At 42.0% G+C, this 18,281-nt stretch overlaps 1 protein-coding gene across 2 annotated transcripts in view; it reads left to right on the forward strand.

The window, feature by feature from the left end:
* Positions 1-2,586: 2,586 nt before the first annotated feature.
* The window catches only part of si:dkey-122a22.2 (uncharacterized), a 49,099-nt gene continuing 33,404 nt past the window's right edge, over positions 2,587-18,281 (forward strand). For both annotated transcript variants that reach the window (XM_028580071.1, XM_028580070.1), the window contains exons 1-7: positions 2,587-2,747; positions 3,498-3,660; positions 4,309-4,380; positions 4,542-4,618; positions 6,823-6,923; positions 10,058-10,174; positions 11,993-12,067. In XM_028580071.1, coding sequence (XP_028435872.1) covers positions 2,688-2,747; positions 3,498-3,660; positions 4,309-4,380; positions 4,542-4,618; positions 6,823-6,923; positions 10,058-10,174; positions 11,993-12,067 — 665 coding nt within the window. In that variant the 5' untranslated portion in view covers positions 2,587-2,687. The remainder of the gene's footprint in view (positions 2,748-3,497; positions 3,661-4,308; positions 4,381-4,541; positions 4,619-6,822; positions 6,924-10,057; positions 10,175-11,992; positions 12,068-18,281) is intronic.

The raw sequence follows: 18,281 nt of genomic DNA on the forward strand, positions 1-18,281 counted from the left end.
CCTATAATTGGCACACACCCTCTGGTCCCCCTTTTTAAAAAGAGGAACCACCACCCCAGTCTGCCACTCCTTTGGCACCGTCCCAGACTTCCACGCAATGTTGAAGAGGCGTGTCAACCAGGACAACCCTCCACACCCAGAGCCTTGAGCATTTCTGGACGGATCTCATCAATCCCGGGGCTTTGCCACTGTGTAGTTGTTTGACTACATCAGTGACTTCCGCCTGGGAAATCGACGACAATCCCCGTTATCCTCCAGCTCTGCCTCTAACATAGAGGGCGTATTAGTCGGATTCAGGAGTTCCTCAAAGTGCTCCCTCCACCGCCCTATTACCTCCTCAGTGGAGGTCAACAGTGTCCCATCCTTACTGTACACAGCTTGGATGGTTCCCCGCCCCCTCCTGAGGTGGCGAACAGTTTTCCAGAAACACTTTGGTGCCGACCGAAAGTCCTTCTCCATGTCTTCTCCAAACTTCTCCCACACCCGCTGCTTTGCCTCTTTCACGGCAGAGGCTGCAGCCCTTCGGGCCCTTCGGTACCCTGCAACTGCCTCCGGAGTCCTCCGAGATAACATATCCCGGAAGGACTCCTTCTTCAGTCGGACGGCTTCCCCTGACCACTGGTGTCCACCACGGTGTTCGTGGGTTACCGCCCCTTGAGGCACCTAAGATCCTAAGACCACAGCTCCTCGCCGCAGCTTCAGCAATGGAAACTTTGAACATTGTCCACTCGGGTTCAATGCCCCCAGCCTCCACAGGGATGCACGAAAAGCTCCGCCCGGAGGTGTGAGTTGAAAGTCTGTCGGACAGGGCCTCCTCCAGACGTTCCCAATTTACCCGCACTACACGCTTGGGCTTACCAGGTCTGTCCAGAGTCTTCCCCACCCCCCTGACCCAACTCACCACCAGATGGTGATCGGTTGACAGCTCTGCCCCTCTCTTCACCCGAGTGTCCAAAACATACGGCCTCAGATCAGATGAAACGATTATAAAATCGATCATTGACCTTCGGCCCAGGGTGCTCTGGTACCAGGTACACTTATGAGCATCCCTATGTTCGAACATGGTGTTCAAGTATAGACAATCCATGACTAGCACAGAAGTCCAACAACAAACAACCACTCTGGTTTAGATCAGGAGGCCGTTCCTCCCAATCACGCCTCTCCAGGTGTCTCCATCATTGCCCACGTGTGCGTTGAAGTCCCCCAGCAGAACAATGGAGTCCCCCACTGGAGCCCCATGCAGGACTCCAGTCAAGGTCTCCAAGAAGGCCGAATACTCCGAACTCCTGTTTGGTGCATATGCACAAACAACAGTCAGAGTTTTCCCCCACAACCCGCAGGCGTGGGAGGCGACCCTCCTCGTCCACCGGGTAAACTCCAACACAGCGGGCGCCAGCCGGGGCTTGTGAGTATCCCCACACCCGCCCGGCGCCTCACACCCTGGGCAACTCCGGAGAAGAAAAGAGTCCAACCCCTATCCAGGAGTATGGTTCCAGAACCGAGACTGTGCGTAGAGGTAAGCCCCACCAGATCTAACCGTAGCGCCCACCTCCCGCACCAGTTCCGGCTCCTTCCCCCACAGAGAGGTGACGCCCACGCCCCCAGAGCCAGCGCTGCCGCCCGGGTCTGGTCCGTCGAGGCCCCTGACCTTCACTGCCACCCATGTGGCATCGCACCCGACCCCAACGGTTCCTCCCACAGGTGGTGGGCCCATGGGCTGGAGAGATGGGAGCCACGTAGCTTGTTCGGGCTGTGCCCGGCCGGGCTCCGTGGCAAACCCGCCACCAGGCGCTCGCCGACGAGCCCGCCGCCTGGGCCTGGCTCCAGACGGGGCCCCGGCTTCCTCCGGGCAGGGTCACTCCATCTCTACCTTGCTTCTTCATTGGGGTTTTTGAACCATTCTTTGTCTGGCCCCTCACCTGAGACCACTTTGCCTTGGGAGACCCTACCAGGAGCACAAAGCTCCAGACAACACAGCCCTCAGGTTCACAGAGACACACAAACCTCTCCACCACGATAAGGTGATGGTTCACGGAGAAGTATATATATATATATATATATATATATATATATATATATATATATATAAAAAGTCTTGTTAAATGGTGATTATGAGCCTATTTAATGTTAATCCTGCTGCCTTTGCTGTTGAGTGCAATATTTTAAGATTGTAGACTATAGGATTGGTTTGTGGCATACAGTGACCCCTGCAGGCCAGCACGATGCTGTATATTCCTGACCATAGACTACAGTCTGCTGTATGTGCGTGACAGAAACACAGAGATACTGTAGGTAACCCCCCCACCCCCGCAAATTAATGATACATTATTGATTTATTAATATTAATAAAATTATGCCATCCCAGACAATTCATTCACTGATTCATGATTTAGCTTTGACAATTAAATGTTTTAAAATGACGTCAGTGGTAGGCACCAAATAAACGGTAAGCTGTACAAATGAAGTGTGAGAGTGAAAATGTTTATTAAAAGTAAGTTGATTCATAATGACAGCACGAAAAAGATTGACAAAGGGGAAAGTGCACACCGAGCAAAATAGGTGGCAACCATAATAGTGAAACGCGCAAGAAGAAGGTTTGTCTCTTGTCGGCTCCTGTACCTCGTCGAGGAAGTTGTTGCTATTCCATTCATTCTGTTGAGTTTCAATTACAACACTTAATTTCCAAAATGCGTAGAAGAACCGAAGCTCAAGCATCAAACAGTGAAGCTGTCAATGCTGATAGAAAGGTAATGCAACGTTGACGATAGCTAGCTGATGATACAAGCTAGCTAACGTCACTGTACATGTGACAGCAGAACTCTGTTGGCTAACATTAAGTTAGCTGACTTGACTCCAAAAGCTATAACGTCAATAGTTCGTTCAGATCAAATGCTGTCATCCGAGTGTGGTTGCTACTGACGTTTTCCTGCTTTACGCTGTTGTTACTCTAACTTCCTAACGTTATCTGGAGCTATGACCTGGAGAATGACACAGTATCCGACTGTCTATCGCAGTTTTGTAGAGAGAAGAGGAGCAAAATCCCCTTTAGAATACAGCGAATATAATAACAAAGCATATTTACAGCCTACTCACTCGTAAACATATTCACAATTTGTCTTTTACACTAATTATTTGCAACATTCCTGTAATTCGGCATGCATTCAGAACAATAAAATAACATAATAGTCTGTCTTCCTGGGGAAGGTTCAAATCTCCCACTAAAACACGCTCTGGTTAACCCTGTGGTTGTCCCTGATGCCCTCAATTAACTTTGGGGGTTTTGATAACAACCAAATATTATTGCCTGGCATGAAAACGACTGAATTTGCTTTAACTGTATCATTGATGTACAGTTTATGTTTTATGTGAATATGTAGATAAAATTTCTTTTTTTTTCTACTCTAGGATGCCTGAGATAACTTCTGTTATGATATGACAATACAAATTAAATTGAATTGAATTAAGGTCCGGTTCATTGTCTTCTCTACATAAACTAGGATCCGGATCAAAGATTGCACAGCCAAGCTGCAGCTGAAGGCCGAGTGTCTTACAGCTCTGTGCTCACGATTGTTGGAAAGTGTTTACTTTTGATCATCTTCATCCCTCCGTTCCTCAACTATGCATCACTGCAGAGAGAAGGACAGATGCTCTTGCCTAAAGGTTCTCTTATTTAAGGCTAACAAAGTCAGGTTTTTATATATATATATATATATATATATATATATATATATATATATATATATATATATATATATGAGCTGTAACAATTCCAAATTTTGCTGTACAATTATTTGTTTCAGAAATAATTGCAATTAACAATATAATTGTCTCTTCCAGTCAAATTTTGAAATATTTGTTTATTTATTACTTTTTTTCAACAACTCCTCTTTATTATCCTAAAACATTTCTTCTAACTATATCCCCACTTGTCATTTTTGTTGCTATGAACTTGTATAGGGTCAAGTGCCAACAATTGAAATAATAATAAAAATATACAGTGAGACCCATAAACACTCAAATAATTACAATTTGGCCTATCTTAAAAAAAAAAATAATCAAACCATTGCCCTCAACAGTCATACGCCTTAAGAGCTTAACTAATGTTAGCAATTAAGTGCGGTTAATAGAAGAAATTATGTAATAATTCTTACAGGCCTAAATATATACATATGTATTAAATATGTTGCTTAGACAGCCTCCAGTGGGAGATTGTCAGTAGGTTTTTCTCTATAATGTTTTCAGAGCCAGATGAGAAGTCTTCTGTGAAGGCTAATCTTTCTTTCAATTTCTTTCCCCTTTTGCATCCAGACGGCCAAATAGTTGATGTTGGTTTGGGTCAAAAGATGCATCTGTTGTGTAAAGGACAGGGGCGACCAGTAGGTAATAAATCTTATGACTATATTCTGTGATTTGCATGACTGGTTTTCTTTCAAGTTATGAAACATGAACATCATTGTCTGGCACACAGCCCCATGTCTCTGTGGCTTCTTTGTGTCTTTTGTGCTGAGCCCACCCTAACCAGTTTGTTTTTCCTTCTTAAGTCATACTGGATGCACCAGCTGGAATGTCCTCAGACGTTTGGTTGCATGTCCAAGAGAGTGTGGCCACATTAACAAAGGTGAGGATGTGACACTATTTCGGCTCCTAACAAAGACAATGCAATCGAGAAAAACTATTATTTTGCACATGACGTTTTGCAAAGTAAACACTAATTTTGTCTTGGGTTCTGAATGACACCCGCATTATTGCCCCTCCCGAAGGCTTAACTTACTCAGTTAACATTTGAATATATTTTTCACATTATTTATTTTAGGGGGAATTCAAAAAGTTCTACGGGAAAAGTATTAAGGGAAATTTCACAGTTCAAGGTGGGGTTTTTTTTAAGTAAAAAAAAAAAGCAAAATCTTTCCAAAAGTCAGTGTGTAATCGTGTTAAATAAAGGTTCCATGGCATGAAAATTTCACTTTGAGGTTTTTTAACATTAATATATGTTCCCTCAGCCTGCCTATGGTCCCCCAGTGGCTAGAAATAGTGATAGGTGTAAACCGAGCCCTGGGTATCCTGCTCTGCCTTTGAGAAAATGAAAGCTCAGATGGACCAATCAGGAATCTTCTCATTATGAGGTCATAAGGAGCAAGGTTACCTCCCCTTTCTCTGTTTTGCCCACCCAGAGAATTTGGCCCACCCATGAGAGAAAGACATCATGGCTTTCAAATGAGCAAAGTGGCAGTTGGTCAAGGCCACACCCCCACCCTCCACCTTGCCCCCCCTCTCTCCTTAATAGCATTTAAAGCTACAGACACAGAAATGACACATCCTAAGGAAAGCTCATTGTGGGACTGGCTCTAGTGGCTGTAATTCTGCACCAAGGCTGAATTTCGGGAAAGAGACTTCAGATACAGTATTAGGGGACCACTAAGGTCTATATAAAAGAGACTTCAGATACAGTATTAGGGGAGCACTAAGGTCTATATAAAAGAGACTTCAGATACAGTATTAGAGGACCACTAAGGTCTATATAAAAGAGACTTCACATACAGTATTAGGGGACCACTAAGGTCTATATAAAAGAGACTTCAGATACAGTATTAGGGGACCACTAAGGTCTATATAAAAGAGACTTCAGATACAGTATTAGGGGACCACTAAGGTCTATATAAAAGAGACTTCAGATACAGTATTAGGGGACCACTAAGGTCTATATAAAAGCATCCAAAGAGCACCATGTCATGGGACCTTTTTAAATAATGGTGATTTCAATATTGCCCAAAATAATTAGCAGCCCCACATGACACAATTACTGTGGATTAAATGGCTGTATTTCGAAATAATTTCCCAAAATAGGATAGCTTTTGTATTACGATGTTAAACAAGTGGGCTCATCAGAACTGAACAATATATCTCATATGAAAATATCTATAAAATGCAGGGTGAGTTAGTTTAGACTGTGATCTTTGTCTAGAATTAGTTTCTACTAATGCGGCCATGTTGTCATCGGGGGACATGTAGGGACAGTCCCTGCGGTGGCTCTGCCACGTCCACTTTACTCAACAAGGACTCAGGAAAGCAGAAAGTCGGGGCTGACAGCCTGCCCCATTTTGTTTGTCTGAAATGTGACCTAAATGAGGTCACAGGCTTGTTTTGGGAAGTGCCGAGATACATCTAGACAACTAAATCACATAAGCGTTTCTTACAAAAACAAACAAACACCACCTCTTATTTTTTTTCAATGTTACTCAGAAGGGGTGGGAAAAAAAATTGAAAATCATAGGCCTATGTATTGTATGTATTAGTATAAGACTAAATTCTTTTCCCTAGAATCATGAATATTTTCTGTTTTATATGGTACCGCCTACATCGTATCAGGTTCCAGCAAAACAGACCAGCAGTAAAGGCAGAATATCCATGTTATGTGCTTCTTTAAAAATGAAATAAATGTCAGACTGACTGATGGGCATTTTTCTTAGAAAACAATCAGTTTTTAGAAATGTCTCATGATAGATTTTCTCTAGAAGTGGATCCTTCAACTTTTGTTTTTGTTAAAGAAGGAAAAGAAAATCTCAATACTTGAAACTATCGAATCGCAATGCTTCTAGAATTGCAATAAATGCAAATCTCAATACAAATCGAATGGACACCTGTGGATCTTGAATGAATTGAATCGGGACAAAAACATATAGTCCCGTTCCTATTACTCAGCCATCATGCATTTTTAAAGTAACTACAGGGTAGGCTGGGGGCTGACTCGTGTTGAGAGCTTCTTCATGGTGTTATTTAAACATCCCTCTAAACCTGTGGTGTCCCTGTTTGTCACGCTGTCAGGTCTGTACCTATGACAGAATGGGACTGGGCTTCAGCAAGCGACTGATGCAGAATGAAACCACAGGAACGGAGAAAGTTTGGGGGATGTCAACAACTGGACGGTTAGTACGCTACTTCAGTTCAGTCTTTTTTTTTTTTTTTTTTTTTTTAGTGCTTGTTTCATCAAATGTGGGATGACACTTTTCTGCCGTACACAAAGTCTACACTGTAAACATAATGTCCTAGTTTAAATCCGTTCTTTCAACGCCATGAAGTGGATTCGGAATGGATGAGTGGGCTGCTTTACATCTGCAGGGCCATCTGGCTCATTTCTCTGCTGTTACTGAGTTTGTAAAATTAATTTGTAGAGGGGACGTTATGTAGGCCAAATACACAGTAGTGTAGTGCAGGGGTCTCCAACCTTTTTTGCACCACAGATCCATTTAATATGTAATATTACATATGTAACATTTAAGTAGTATCTTTTTTTAAAGGAATTTTTCAAAATGAATAACAGTTATAAAACAAAACAGACAGGTGTACCAACGGACATTGACAGGCATTAATGAATAAATGAATGAATACAGTCCATTTAATGAAAAAACATTAACGTTATTTGGTCACAGTGATATGCTGGGCATTAGTTACTACATGGCGTCCAATACAATGTACTGTATTGTACACAGGTGGGCCGTCGGGGCCAGCAAGGCCTTCTCTGCTGGCCCTGACAGCAATCCATGCAAAGACACTGATGATATGATACTATCATAAACGCACTGATGATATGATACGGTCATGACGTCACTTCTTGACGTTCAAAGTATTGTCAAACAAAATGAGGCTAGCTCACCCCTTCCTTCTCCTCATCCTGTCCCCTCTCCCTCCCTTCCGCGGACTAACCCCCCAACCCCCAAATCCTTCTTGTCGGTTATTGGCTGGAAGACTGTTTGTTATGTTTGGTGGTGCAGGTTGGCGCAGTTTGTTTTTGTTGGCGTTTGTGGAGCCTGGGCTGTCTACAGAGACCGTGTTTTTCTACAGTGTGTTCAGGGGACAGGCAGCTAGTGAGGAGATGTTTGCTGTATGTGACAAAACACGTGACATCGCTTAGAGCACCTTTTAAGTGGATCCTTGAGCTCAACAACCCAAATAATGACTAGAGCTGCAACTATTTTATAACCCATTCATCCGAAAATCATTTTTATATTAATTGTTAATTCTTGTGTATACTACTAAATATTTACTGGTATTACACTGTATCAAGCAAAAAACCAAAATAACCTACATCTATAGTACATACAGTGCAGTAACACACATCACATTTTTGAATAATTTACCACCGTACAGTAGTACTACTGAGAATCCTTGATAAAGTGGCTGTTTGGGATTAATCCTTCATGTTGCAGTCAGCGTAGACTGATGTGTTCATGGGCGCCTGGTGCGTTCCTCTGCTGAACACACCACCCCTGCCCCGCCTCACGCTGTCATGGGATTGGGCTCTAATCTTCTCGCCTTTGACATCATAACGCGTTTGTCGAGCAGTAAATCTGCCTAAGGGATGAGCGGGTGTGGCTCGCCGACGATCAGCAGTCTAGTTTACCTTGGCAACTGGCCCAGAAAAAATAGGTGGCCGACCCGTTTGAGATGCAAGCAATCAATTTCCCAGGATTCAATATCTCAAGGAGTTTGATGACTACCTAACCTTAACCCTGGGAGTCTTGTGAGAACTACTCATTTCACTGTGACACCTCGGGTTTGATTTATAAGCACAACAAACCCAGGGCAGCAGATGGCTCTCAGAAAAGGAGCGGCTGCCTTTCATGTAATAATGATGATCCCTCTGGAGATTTAAGTTTGCTGATGTTTGTTTTTTTCCTGCAGGTTGTAATGAAATGGAGCCAGCAGTCGCCTCCTTTTTAATGCAGTAATTTGGGTTCCAGCAGTGCTATTCATTTTGGTGTCTTTTTTTTTGTAACACCTTCCTCTTAGGTTATTTTTGCTTTTTAATAATGACTCTTAAAGGGTAACTAAGGTTTTTTTTCAAGCTGGACCTTATTGTTCTAGGTTTTTGTGACTGATGTGAACAACAATCTTTGACATTGGTCCAGTATTTAGCGAGATCACGAAACAAGCTACAATGTAATGTAATACAACAATTGCGCGGCTTGTATTTACGTTCACAAAAGTGCTCGTTGCCACTGACAGGCTCAGATTAATATTCTAAGTCTCTGAAAACATTATGGAAAGGATTTCTAAGGAGGTCGACCTTTCTATTAAAGAGTAAGTCTGTATCCACGACGTTCAACTTCCGGGATTGCGCCGTAGCCGCCGGAAAATCCGCCGATTTCACTCTCTTCGGCCGGATGTCCGGTACCTTCCTCTTTCTTTGTGTTGGCATTCTAAACCCTGGTGGATTTGTGAGGACTATGGTTAACTGCTCCTCAGATCTCTGCAGGGTAAATCCAGACAGCTAGCTAGACTATCTGTCCAATCTGAGTTTTCTATTGCACGATTAAAACTACTTATAAACGTACACGTTCCACCAAAACAAGTTCCTTCCCAAGGCTGTTTTGGAGAGGCACCGTGGCTCCGTCCGGCGCTTAGCACTGCCCGAAACGATTGTGATTGGATTAAATAAATGCCAATAGACCAGAGCAAGTTTTTCTCCCATCCCGTAATGCTGTGTGGACTAGTCAGACCCTCCTACGTAGCGCTGTGGAGGAAGGTCTGGCAATGCGAGACTATTATAGAGTAAGATCCCTTTTTTTTTAAACCTAAAAACATCCACGGAAATGTGTTCGCTAAAGCCACCAGATTCCATGTGAATAAACAGTCATTTTAGCATCATAAAATACACTTCATTCAAAGTCGACAGAAACAAAATGATACTATGAAAAGCCGTTTTGGGGCGTCTTTCCACTTTTTTTTTTTTAACAATCACAACTCTAGTTTTGGTTGAAATAAACACATAGATTACGGTGCACATTTGCTCCATAGGGTTACATTGCAGCCCGGTCTGTGGCTGCCGGTTACAGCGTTCACACTTTTATATACTAGACCAATATCAAAGATTGTTGTTCCTATCAGTCACTTACACACAAAAACATAGGAAAATAAGGTCCAGGTTGAAAACCCCCGAAATTATAAGAGATTAATGTTGAGTCCTGGCCCCACCTTTCTGAATAAATAAACCTCCTGGCCCAGTTTGTAGCGTGTCCCGGTTTCGTGGCCGAGACAGATGAGTGTTGTTGTCTTCCAGGATGGTGGATGATCTGCACCGACTCCTGCAGGCCGCCGAGATAGCCAAGCCTTTCATCCTGGTGGGCTCTGAGCTCGGCACGCTCAACGGCAGGTTTTACAGCCACATTCATGATGTGTAAGTATTGTCTAATGAAAATACTCAAAGCAGAGATCTTCGTGTTCAAAATGTTTTTATTTGGTATTCCAGCAGAAGATCATTTGCAACTACACTTTTTTGCAAACATAAAACTGACAACTTAACAAAAATACATAAAAAATTAAATGAAATAAAAACACACATCTCCAACCCCACCCAAAAGTGCTATCCAGTGGTAAAGGCAGTACAGATTAATCACTAGCTTGCAAAAAAGAAATAAAAGGGGACCACGTTTTTTCAAATAACAAAATCTTGTCTTTTAGAGCATACCTAATTCTTTCTAAATGTAGTGTACCAGTCAAAGCAGAGATCTTCAAGTTAATCCTAAAGATTCAGGGACCTATCTTGCACCCGGCGCAGTGCAGAGCAAAACCTGACGCAAGTGTCTTTGCTAGTTTAAGACCGACGCGGTTGTCAGTTTCCCATCCAGCGCCCACGTCGTTTAAATAACAAATGCACCTGCACCCATCTGTGTGCCCCCGTGGGCGTGCTGGTCTTACAGGGAGGTGTGTTCAGGTGCATTCTGGGCGTATTGCTGTCTTGAGGCAGCGGGAAGTGATCGCACCATTGACCAACAAAAACCTGGTCTAAAGTAAATTATAAAAAAACAAAGCGTTGTAGTTAATCAGACCAGCCAGGACTGTGTTCACCAATGTTGTTATATTATATTTTACTTATTGTCAACAAATCCCATGAAATGAAACCCAAACCAACAACATGTTAGTCAGTCTGTCCATACTTTGTGACTTCCCTACTCTGTCTATAGCTCAGTCCCGGCAGTTTGGCTCCTATTAAAGATGTCAAACTTTCAAAATGGCTCACAAATACATTTGTTTTGTATTTGAAGTCTTAGTAATTTGCTAAAACAGCTGGCCACTGTAGTGTTTTGCAAAAATACTCAAAGATGAATAAATATTGCACTTGTTGGGGATTATTTTCTGCTGCAGATGAATATATGTAAGTGTGTATGTCTGGCACCAGAACGGTGTATGTGAGATTGAATAAATTATCGTTTGTGTGTTTATGGTAATGATGGAACATGTCGCCCAGTGCAAAAGTGTGACTCACTGATGTTTTATTAATTTAGTTTTGTAACAAATTGAGCTCTAAGGTTTTTTTTCTCCGTGGAATTTGTTTATACTACAACAATATTGCCAGACTTACCCTTTATCTGTCTTCACAAATCATTGATACAAATTTTAAAGAAGGGCCTTTTTTTTAAAAAGAAATTGCTTCACAGTATATCATAGAACAGTTTGCAAGTTTGGTAGAGATCCTGCATACAATATAATATGGTGCACTTAACAAAATCTATTGCGCTGTACATTCCCATTATCCCCCGTAACTCATCCATCTCCGATTCATCGTGGTGATTAACGTGACAAGTAGCCGTACCAGGCACGAAAGATTTAGTATTTAATCAGGCACGATGTTGCTGCCGTTACGGGAGAAAATGAAGTAACAGTGAGTGGATGACGCCTTTCCAAATGGAAATACTGCCCCTGGATCTGGTGTATGTGTGGTCATCTGTCTGTGGGGGAAGAGGACAGAGGAATCTACAGGAAGATACCATTCATCTCACACTCATTACGGCTTTGGCCCGGGAGGATAAAGTGGCCAAGGGTATAGTCAGTGAGTCTTACTTTGTGTGTGTGTGTGTGTGTGTGTGTGTGTGTGTGTGTGTGTGTGTGTGTGTGTGTGTGTGTGTGTGTGTGTGTGTGTGTGTGTGTGTGTGTGTGTGTGTGTGTGTGTGTGTGTGTGTGTGTGTGTGTGTGTGTCCTCCCCCTTTATCCTCAGGCAAGTGTCAGACCTGGTGCTGATTGATCCCATTCCAGAGGACGTTTTTGAGGACGACCAGTGGAAAGAGTACTGGTGAGTTTATAGCTGGTTTCAGGGGCATAGGGAGGACAGAACTGAAGGGAAAAAAACAGGAGGAAGAGAGGTGCAGAGGATGAAAGGTAGGGCTGGGACGAAATGCTTTTGTCCCGATTTGATTCTTTCACGATGTATGCCGATTTGATAAGTATTGCGATTCTAGAAGTATTGCGATTCTATAGTATTGCGATTTTCTTTTCCTTCTTTAACAAACACAATAGTTGAATAATAATACATGGTAACTGCTCGACTCGCCTCGACTATACTCGCCATTATCATCATTATTTAAAAAAGTCCCTGGTACCTGCCAACAGCTACTTTTTTTGTGCTTACCCACTGCTAGTACCAGCTCGACTTGACCGCGCTGCCACGTCCTTCTTTTTCCATTGCAGATTTAGTACCGCCTCATGCGTGAGGTGAGCGTGGCTGGTCGTCATAACGACGCCGCAGGAAACTGCCGTGACCTAACGCGACAAACGCACCGAACGTGAAAGGTGTGTTGTTTTTGATTCTCTGCATATGGCTGTTTGCCAGAAGACACATTGGAGTTTCTAAAGAAGCTGGAGGCAGCAAAAAAAATACACAGCTGGCTAAACTATTTGAAAATGGCAGGTTTCTTCAGGACACCCCTGTCTGTCTCTAGCAATGATGACGCCGTGATTAGTGACGATTCTCTCTGACCAATCAGTAGTCTGCAGGTTTTCACGTCACCTTTTGGTATCGCCTCAGCTCGCTTGGAACCTCGATGGAGGCGATACTAAATCTGCAATGGAAAAAGAAGGACGGGGCAGCGCGGTCGAGTCGAGCTGGTACTAGCAGTGGGTAAGCACCAGCACAGAACATGGATAATAAGAAAATATTTAGGTGAATCATTGGTAAAAATAATCAATTTGTTAATTGATTTATTTCCCCCACCCCTAATGAAAAGGGAGGAGGTATGGAAGCAAATAAGAGACATATACGTCTTTGAACTTCAACGGCCACTAAATACTTAATATTGAAATACTTTACTTTGAAAACGATGTATCTGAATGTATTTGTTCTGAATTCACCTCTTTGAAATTAAAATATGAAAATTCTTAATGTTACATTTTAAAAATCTGAATTTCAATATCGACTTCTGGCCTATCAGAGCACAGTCTTCCTTGGATCACATGACTGACAGACCGTGCTCTGACAGGCCAGAAGTTTTGAGCAACAATTTGAGCAACCTAAATCTATTTTTGGAAATTCTGAATTTTTTTTTTTAAATCTGAATTTCTGAATTATTTGTGACCATTTAAAAAAAAATTGTATTGAACTTCAGTCCGGGATTAGTCCATTGCCGCCGGCAGTGTTGGGAAAGTTCACTTTCTACATGAACTAGTTCAAAGTTTAGTTCACAAATTTTAAAATGAACTAGCTCAGTTCATAGTTCATACTTCAACATTTTGAGCTAAGTTCACAGTTCCAAAAATGAACTATTTCATAGTTCTTTTTTTTTCTCCATATGTTGCTGCGAGCTATTATTTTTCAAAATTATTGTCACAGCCCATGTAGAACCACAAACAGCAATTATTTTATCAGTTTTAAAGGAACACGCCGACTTATTGGGACTTTAGCTTATTCCCCGTAACCCCCAGAGTTAGACAAGTCGATACATACCATTCTCATCTCCGTGCGTGCTGTAACGCTGTCTGACGCCCCCAGCGGCATCAGCCCATCACAGGTGAATGGTTCCAACTAGCCTACTGCTCCGAATTGTGACAAAATAACGCCAACATGTTCCTATTTACATGTTGTGATTTATAGAGTCACAGCGTGTACAAAAAACAACGTAACATGAGACACAGCCATCTTCTAACTGTAAACAAACCGGGAACTATATTCTCAGGAGGAAGAATATAGTACTTGGGCGGAATGATTTGCTTTGCAGCAAGCCTGTCTGAGAATATAGTTCCCGGTTTCCCAATAAGTCGGCGTGTTCCTTTAACACTGAAACTATGTGTCAGATTTCATCTTCATATATAATCAGTTCAACGTGCCCTTTCAGATTTGCTGTGGATGGGACTGAAGTGCGGATTTTCTTTTTGAAAGCCGGCGGGCAAAGTTTGCACAGAAAAGTCACGATTTTTCCATCCTCAGCGACCTCGTCATAAAACTGGTTTAAATGATCATACGAAGCCTCCACGCTGCTTTTTGTTTTGATGACCCATGCGACGGTGCGACACTGGTGGCTGGTGTTGCATGTTTACGGTGTGTTTTAGCCGGGTTTTGGCCTGGAAGGCTCTGTAGAAATCTGGCGCCCTATTGGACGAACTTAAACTGAGAGAGCGTGCCGTTCACAGACACCAGAATGAAGGAGTTCACAGTAACGTTCATCAGGCAGTAATACAGTACGTTTAGTTTACGTTCGCCCAAAATATGAACAAGTTCATGAACTATCGTTCAATGAACGCGTTCAGGCACAACACTGGCCGCCGGAAATTTCACCGGATGTCACTCTTTTCGGCCGGATGTCCGTTACCTTCCGCTTTCTTTGTGTTGGTGTTCTAACCTCCGGTGGATTTGTGAGGACTATGGTTAACTGCAGGGTAAATCCAGACAGCTAGCTAGACTATTGTAATGGCAAATTTTATTTTAAACATTATTGTCTTAATGAGTGTTTAATAATTCCATAAGATTTATTAGTTTTGTTCATGTGTAGATTCAAAATGCTTCATGTGAAATAGCTGGCAACTTTGAACTTTCAGCCTAGTAGAGTTTTTTAAGGAACTCCAGCTTCTCATTTGTTTTGACTTTTAGCAGACAAAGGGAAGAAGGCCATAGAACCGTCTGAACCGTGTCTCTGTCTCCTGAGATAAACTGTTGTTTAGGCTAATGAAAAGAACAGGAGCAGAGGGGAAGGTGATCAACTATGGCCATGCTAAAAAGGGTGGCTTAACGGAGATTTTCACTATATGATGTTTTGATGTTTAGACTTTAGGTTAGAAGACCCTTTCAGTTGTGCCGTGGTACTTGTGAAACTGTTTTCTCTGCATTTGCAAATGTAAATAAATACTCAAAGACCAAACTTTGGTTTAAATGTCAAATAGTCTCTATTTGTCTCATCGTGTGTTTTGATGCACAACCCTGCTGCTTCACGAAAAACTTCCACCACACTATCCGTCCAATCTGAGTTTTCTATTGCACGACTAAAACTACTTTTGCACATACACATGTTCCACCAAAACAAGTTCCTTCCTGAGACTTGACCAACTGCCACTTTGCTCGTTTGAAAGCCATGATGTCTCTCTCTCTCATGGGCCAAATTCTCTGGGCGGGAAAAGCAGAGAAAGGGGAGTTAACCTTGCTCCTTATGATCTCATGAGGAGAAGATTCCTGATTGGTCCATCTGAGCTTTCATTTTCTCAAAGGCAGAGCAGGATACCCAGGGCTCGGTTTACACCTATCACCATTTCTAGCCACTGGGGGACCATAGGTAGGCTGGGGGAAATGCATATTTATGTTAAAAAACCTCATAAAATGACATTTTCATGCCATGGGACCTTTTAAAGAAATGCCAATAAACCAGAGCACGGGTTTCTCCCATCCAGGAATGTTGTGTGGACTAGCCAGACCCTCCTCTGCAGCGTTGTAGAGGAAGGTCTGGCAAAGTGAGACTAATAAAATGTTAAATCAAGAATTTTCATATTTTATTTTCAAAGAGTTGAATTCAGAACAAATGCATTCAGATACATCGTTTTCAGAGTATAATATTTCAATATTAAGTATTCAGTGGCTGTTAAAGTTCAAATACTTATGTCTCGTATTTGCTTCCATAAGGAGGAGAGAAGATGGAGCGATGTTAAAGAAGCAGAAACTAGGAAGGGATGTGAAAAGAAGATTGAGAAAAGAGGAGTGTGGAAAGGAGCAGTGAGGAACGATAAGGAGCTCTGAAGGCTAGAGAGGAGCAGATAAAAAGGGAAATGTATCAAAAAAGAGGATTAAGATGAGGAGAGTGCAGGCAGAGACTCTGGCGTGTTTCACAAGCGAAGCTCCAAACTCTTCCCTTATTGGCTCGTACAGTGAGAATAGTTGATTATCTTTGCTGGGCGGGGCTCATTAGCATGATTAATTGGAGGCCAAAGAAACTCATTAGCTGATCATGCTCTTTTAGCATGAAACAGATGAGGGGAGAGCGAGGGTTGTGGCGGTGGTCGGGACTGAGTGACAGAGTGTGTAATAACACTGCTTTAATCCTCCAGGCGAGATATATGTCAAGTGATAGTCATTGTCGCAGCATATATCTCATTTTGCATTAATTATCATACAGGGGGTCGGGTTGTTAATTAATGATAACTGAGAGTGTGAGGGGAGGAGGAATGTTGGTAGACGTGTCAATCATGAAACATTAACAGAATCTCAGATTGTTTACAAGTGCTTTGCTTGTATATGTGTCATGTGTAATCCTTAAAAGTAGACTATAATTAATCAGTTCTATAATTTAGCAAGCCATGCTAAGCTTTCAGATGTAGCTGACAATCCTGACATAATAAGCAAATCTCTGGAGGGCATCTGGAGTGTGTGTTTTTTCTTTTTACTTACAAATCAGATCAAAAGGCTTTTTTTACTCAAACCCCATTAGATCTAGCAGAATCTAGCAGTATCCATAATTTAAAATTTATTTTAATCTGTAAAGAATTACAGAAACAATTTGGTATAAAAAGAAGTGCAAAAACTGTCAGACACATAATAATAATAATAATAATAATAATAATAATAATTTTTAGCTTTGACTTGATTTATTTTATTATTTCAGAGACTTTCAATTTCAACTTGACTTACGGCTTTGTAAATTTGCTACACGATTAACAAACATTATGAATTTAGTATTTTTTTGTAATTTAGAGATTATTTGTTCAAATCAAACCAACTTTCAGTTTTTTTCAAAAGTTTTTTTTAAGTTAGCATTTCTGTGCAAAATAAACAATAGTGGTCCTAACATTGAGCCTTAAGGAACCCCACAAGCAACTGGGTGTGGAACCCCTCTAGTGCCATATCTTTCTTTTTTATAAGAAGTAAGCCATGGCCAATAGTATCAACTGCTTTTATACCCTCACTATATATTCATTATTCTTCTTCAAGTTCTATCAGTGTCAGAAAAGTGTGAAAACATTTTTCTGTTCTCGTAGTATGTTTTGTGAACACTTTGAGTTCATATGTGCTTCAATATCACAGAAGGAAATGTCAATCTCATAATCTCATTTTGGGTATGACTCTGTGATTTGGTGCATCCGTAGTTCCGTCCACCAATATAAGCTCACATCCCCTATAAGCATGAGCCAAGCCAGATAAGAAACGGATCCCTTAAAATGGCCTAATTTCTACGTGACTCATAGTGGAGCAGCACCATTTATCAGGGGTATGTGTCCAATTATCCTCCGATTAATAGGCGTTCATTTCACTGAGTACATGACGGTGCAGCCACAATCCAATTATTCTGTGGAGAAGCACTTGAGAAAGGAAATGAACCAAAGACTTACATTTATTACTATACATATTTATAACTAATGTTATAATTGGTGTCTGATTTCCATAGGGGAGTGAAATTAGCACAGCATCCCACTGCCAATGGCATTCTTCAACTTGTTTTTCTTCCTTATTTTCCTCGTTTTTTCAACTTGTATGTCGGTGCGTATTTCTTTCTCTTAGATATGGGTTTATTAGCTGTCGGAGGTCATATGGTATTTGGTACACAAGATAAGCATTGCTAAAGGGAGCAGGGCTGCACCTGAGCAGGCTTGTAGGGAGACCGTATCAGCCTTGCACTGGGACCGGAGGATTTACACATCAAAGACCCGCTCATTAACCGAGGCACACTCCCAAAATTAGTTCTGTTACATCTTACAAAATGAATCGCCACCATCTCCTGAGAATTATATTTCTGCGTGCTTGTGTACACGCGTGTCTTGAGCGTGTAAGCATTTGCTTGTGTGCACTTGTTGTAAGGGGTCAACTTTCTTATTTGGGATTTTCCTCCGCAGACGTCGCAGCATGTGTCTCATTTGCTTGCGGGCAAAGATAATGCTGCCTGATGAAACATCAAGCAGTGGGTCTAGCATCAGAGATTAGGAGAAGCCCCAGTGTACGTCTGGACAAATTACATTCTGGATGAGAGCCATCGGTTTGAGTCACTCAGTGCTGTCAGTCTTTGTTTCACCAGCTCCAGCCGTGGGAGCATTGCATCTCT

The sequence above is a fragment of the Perca flavescens genome, chromosome 6 (assembly GCF_004354835.1).
Source record: "Perca flavescens isolate YP-PL-M2 chromosome 6, PFLA_1.0, whole genome shotgun sequence".
NCBI classification, from domain to species: domain Eukaryota; kingdom Metazoa; phylum Chordata; class Actinopteri; order Perciformes; family Percidae; genus Perca; species Perca flavescens.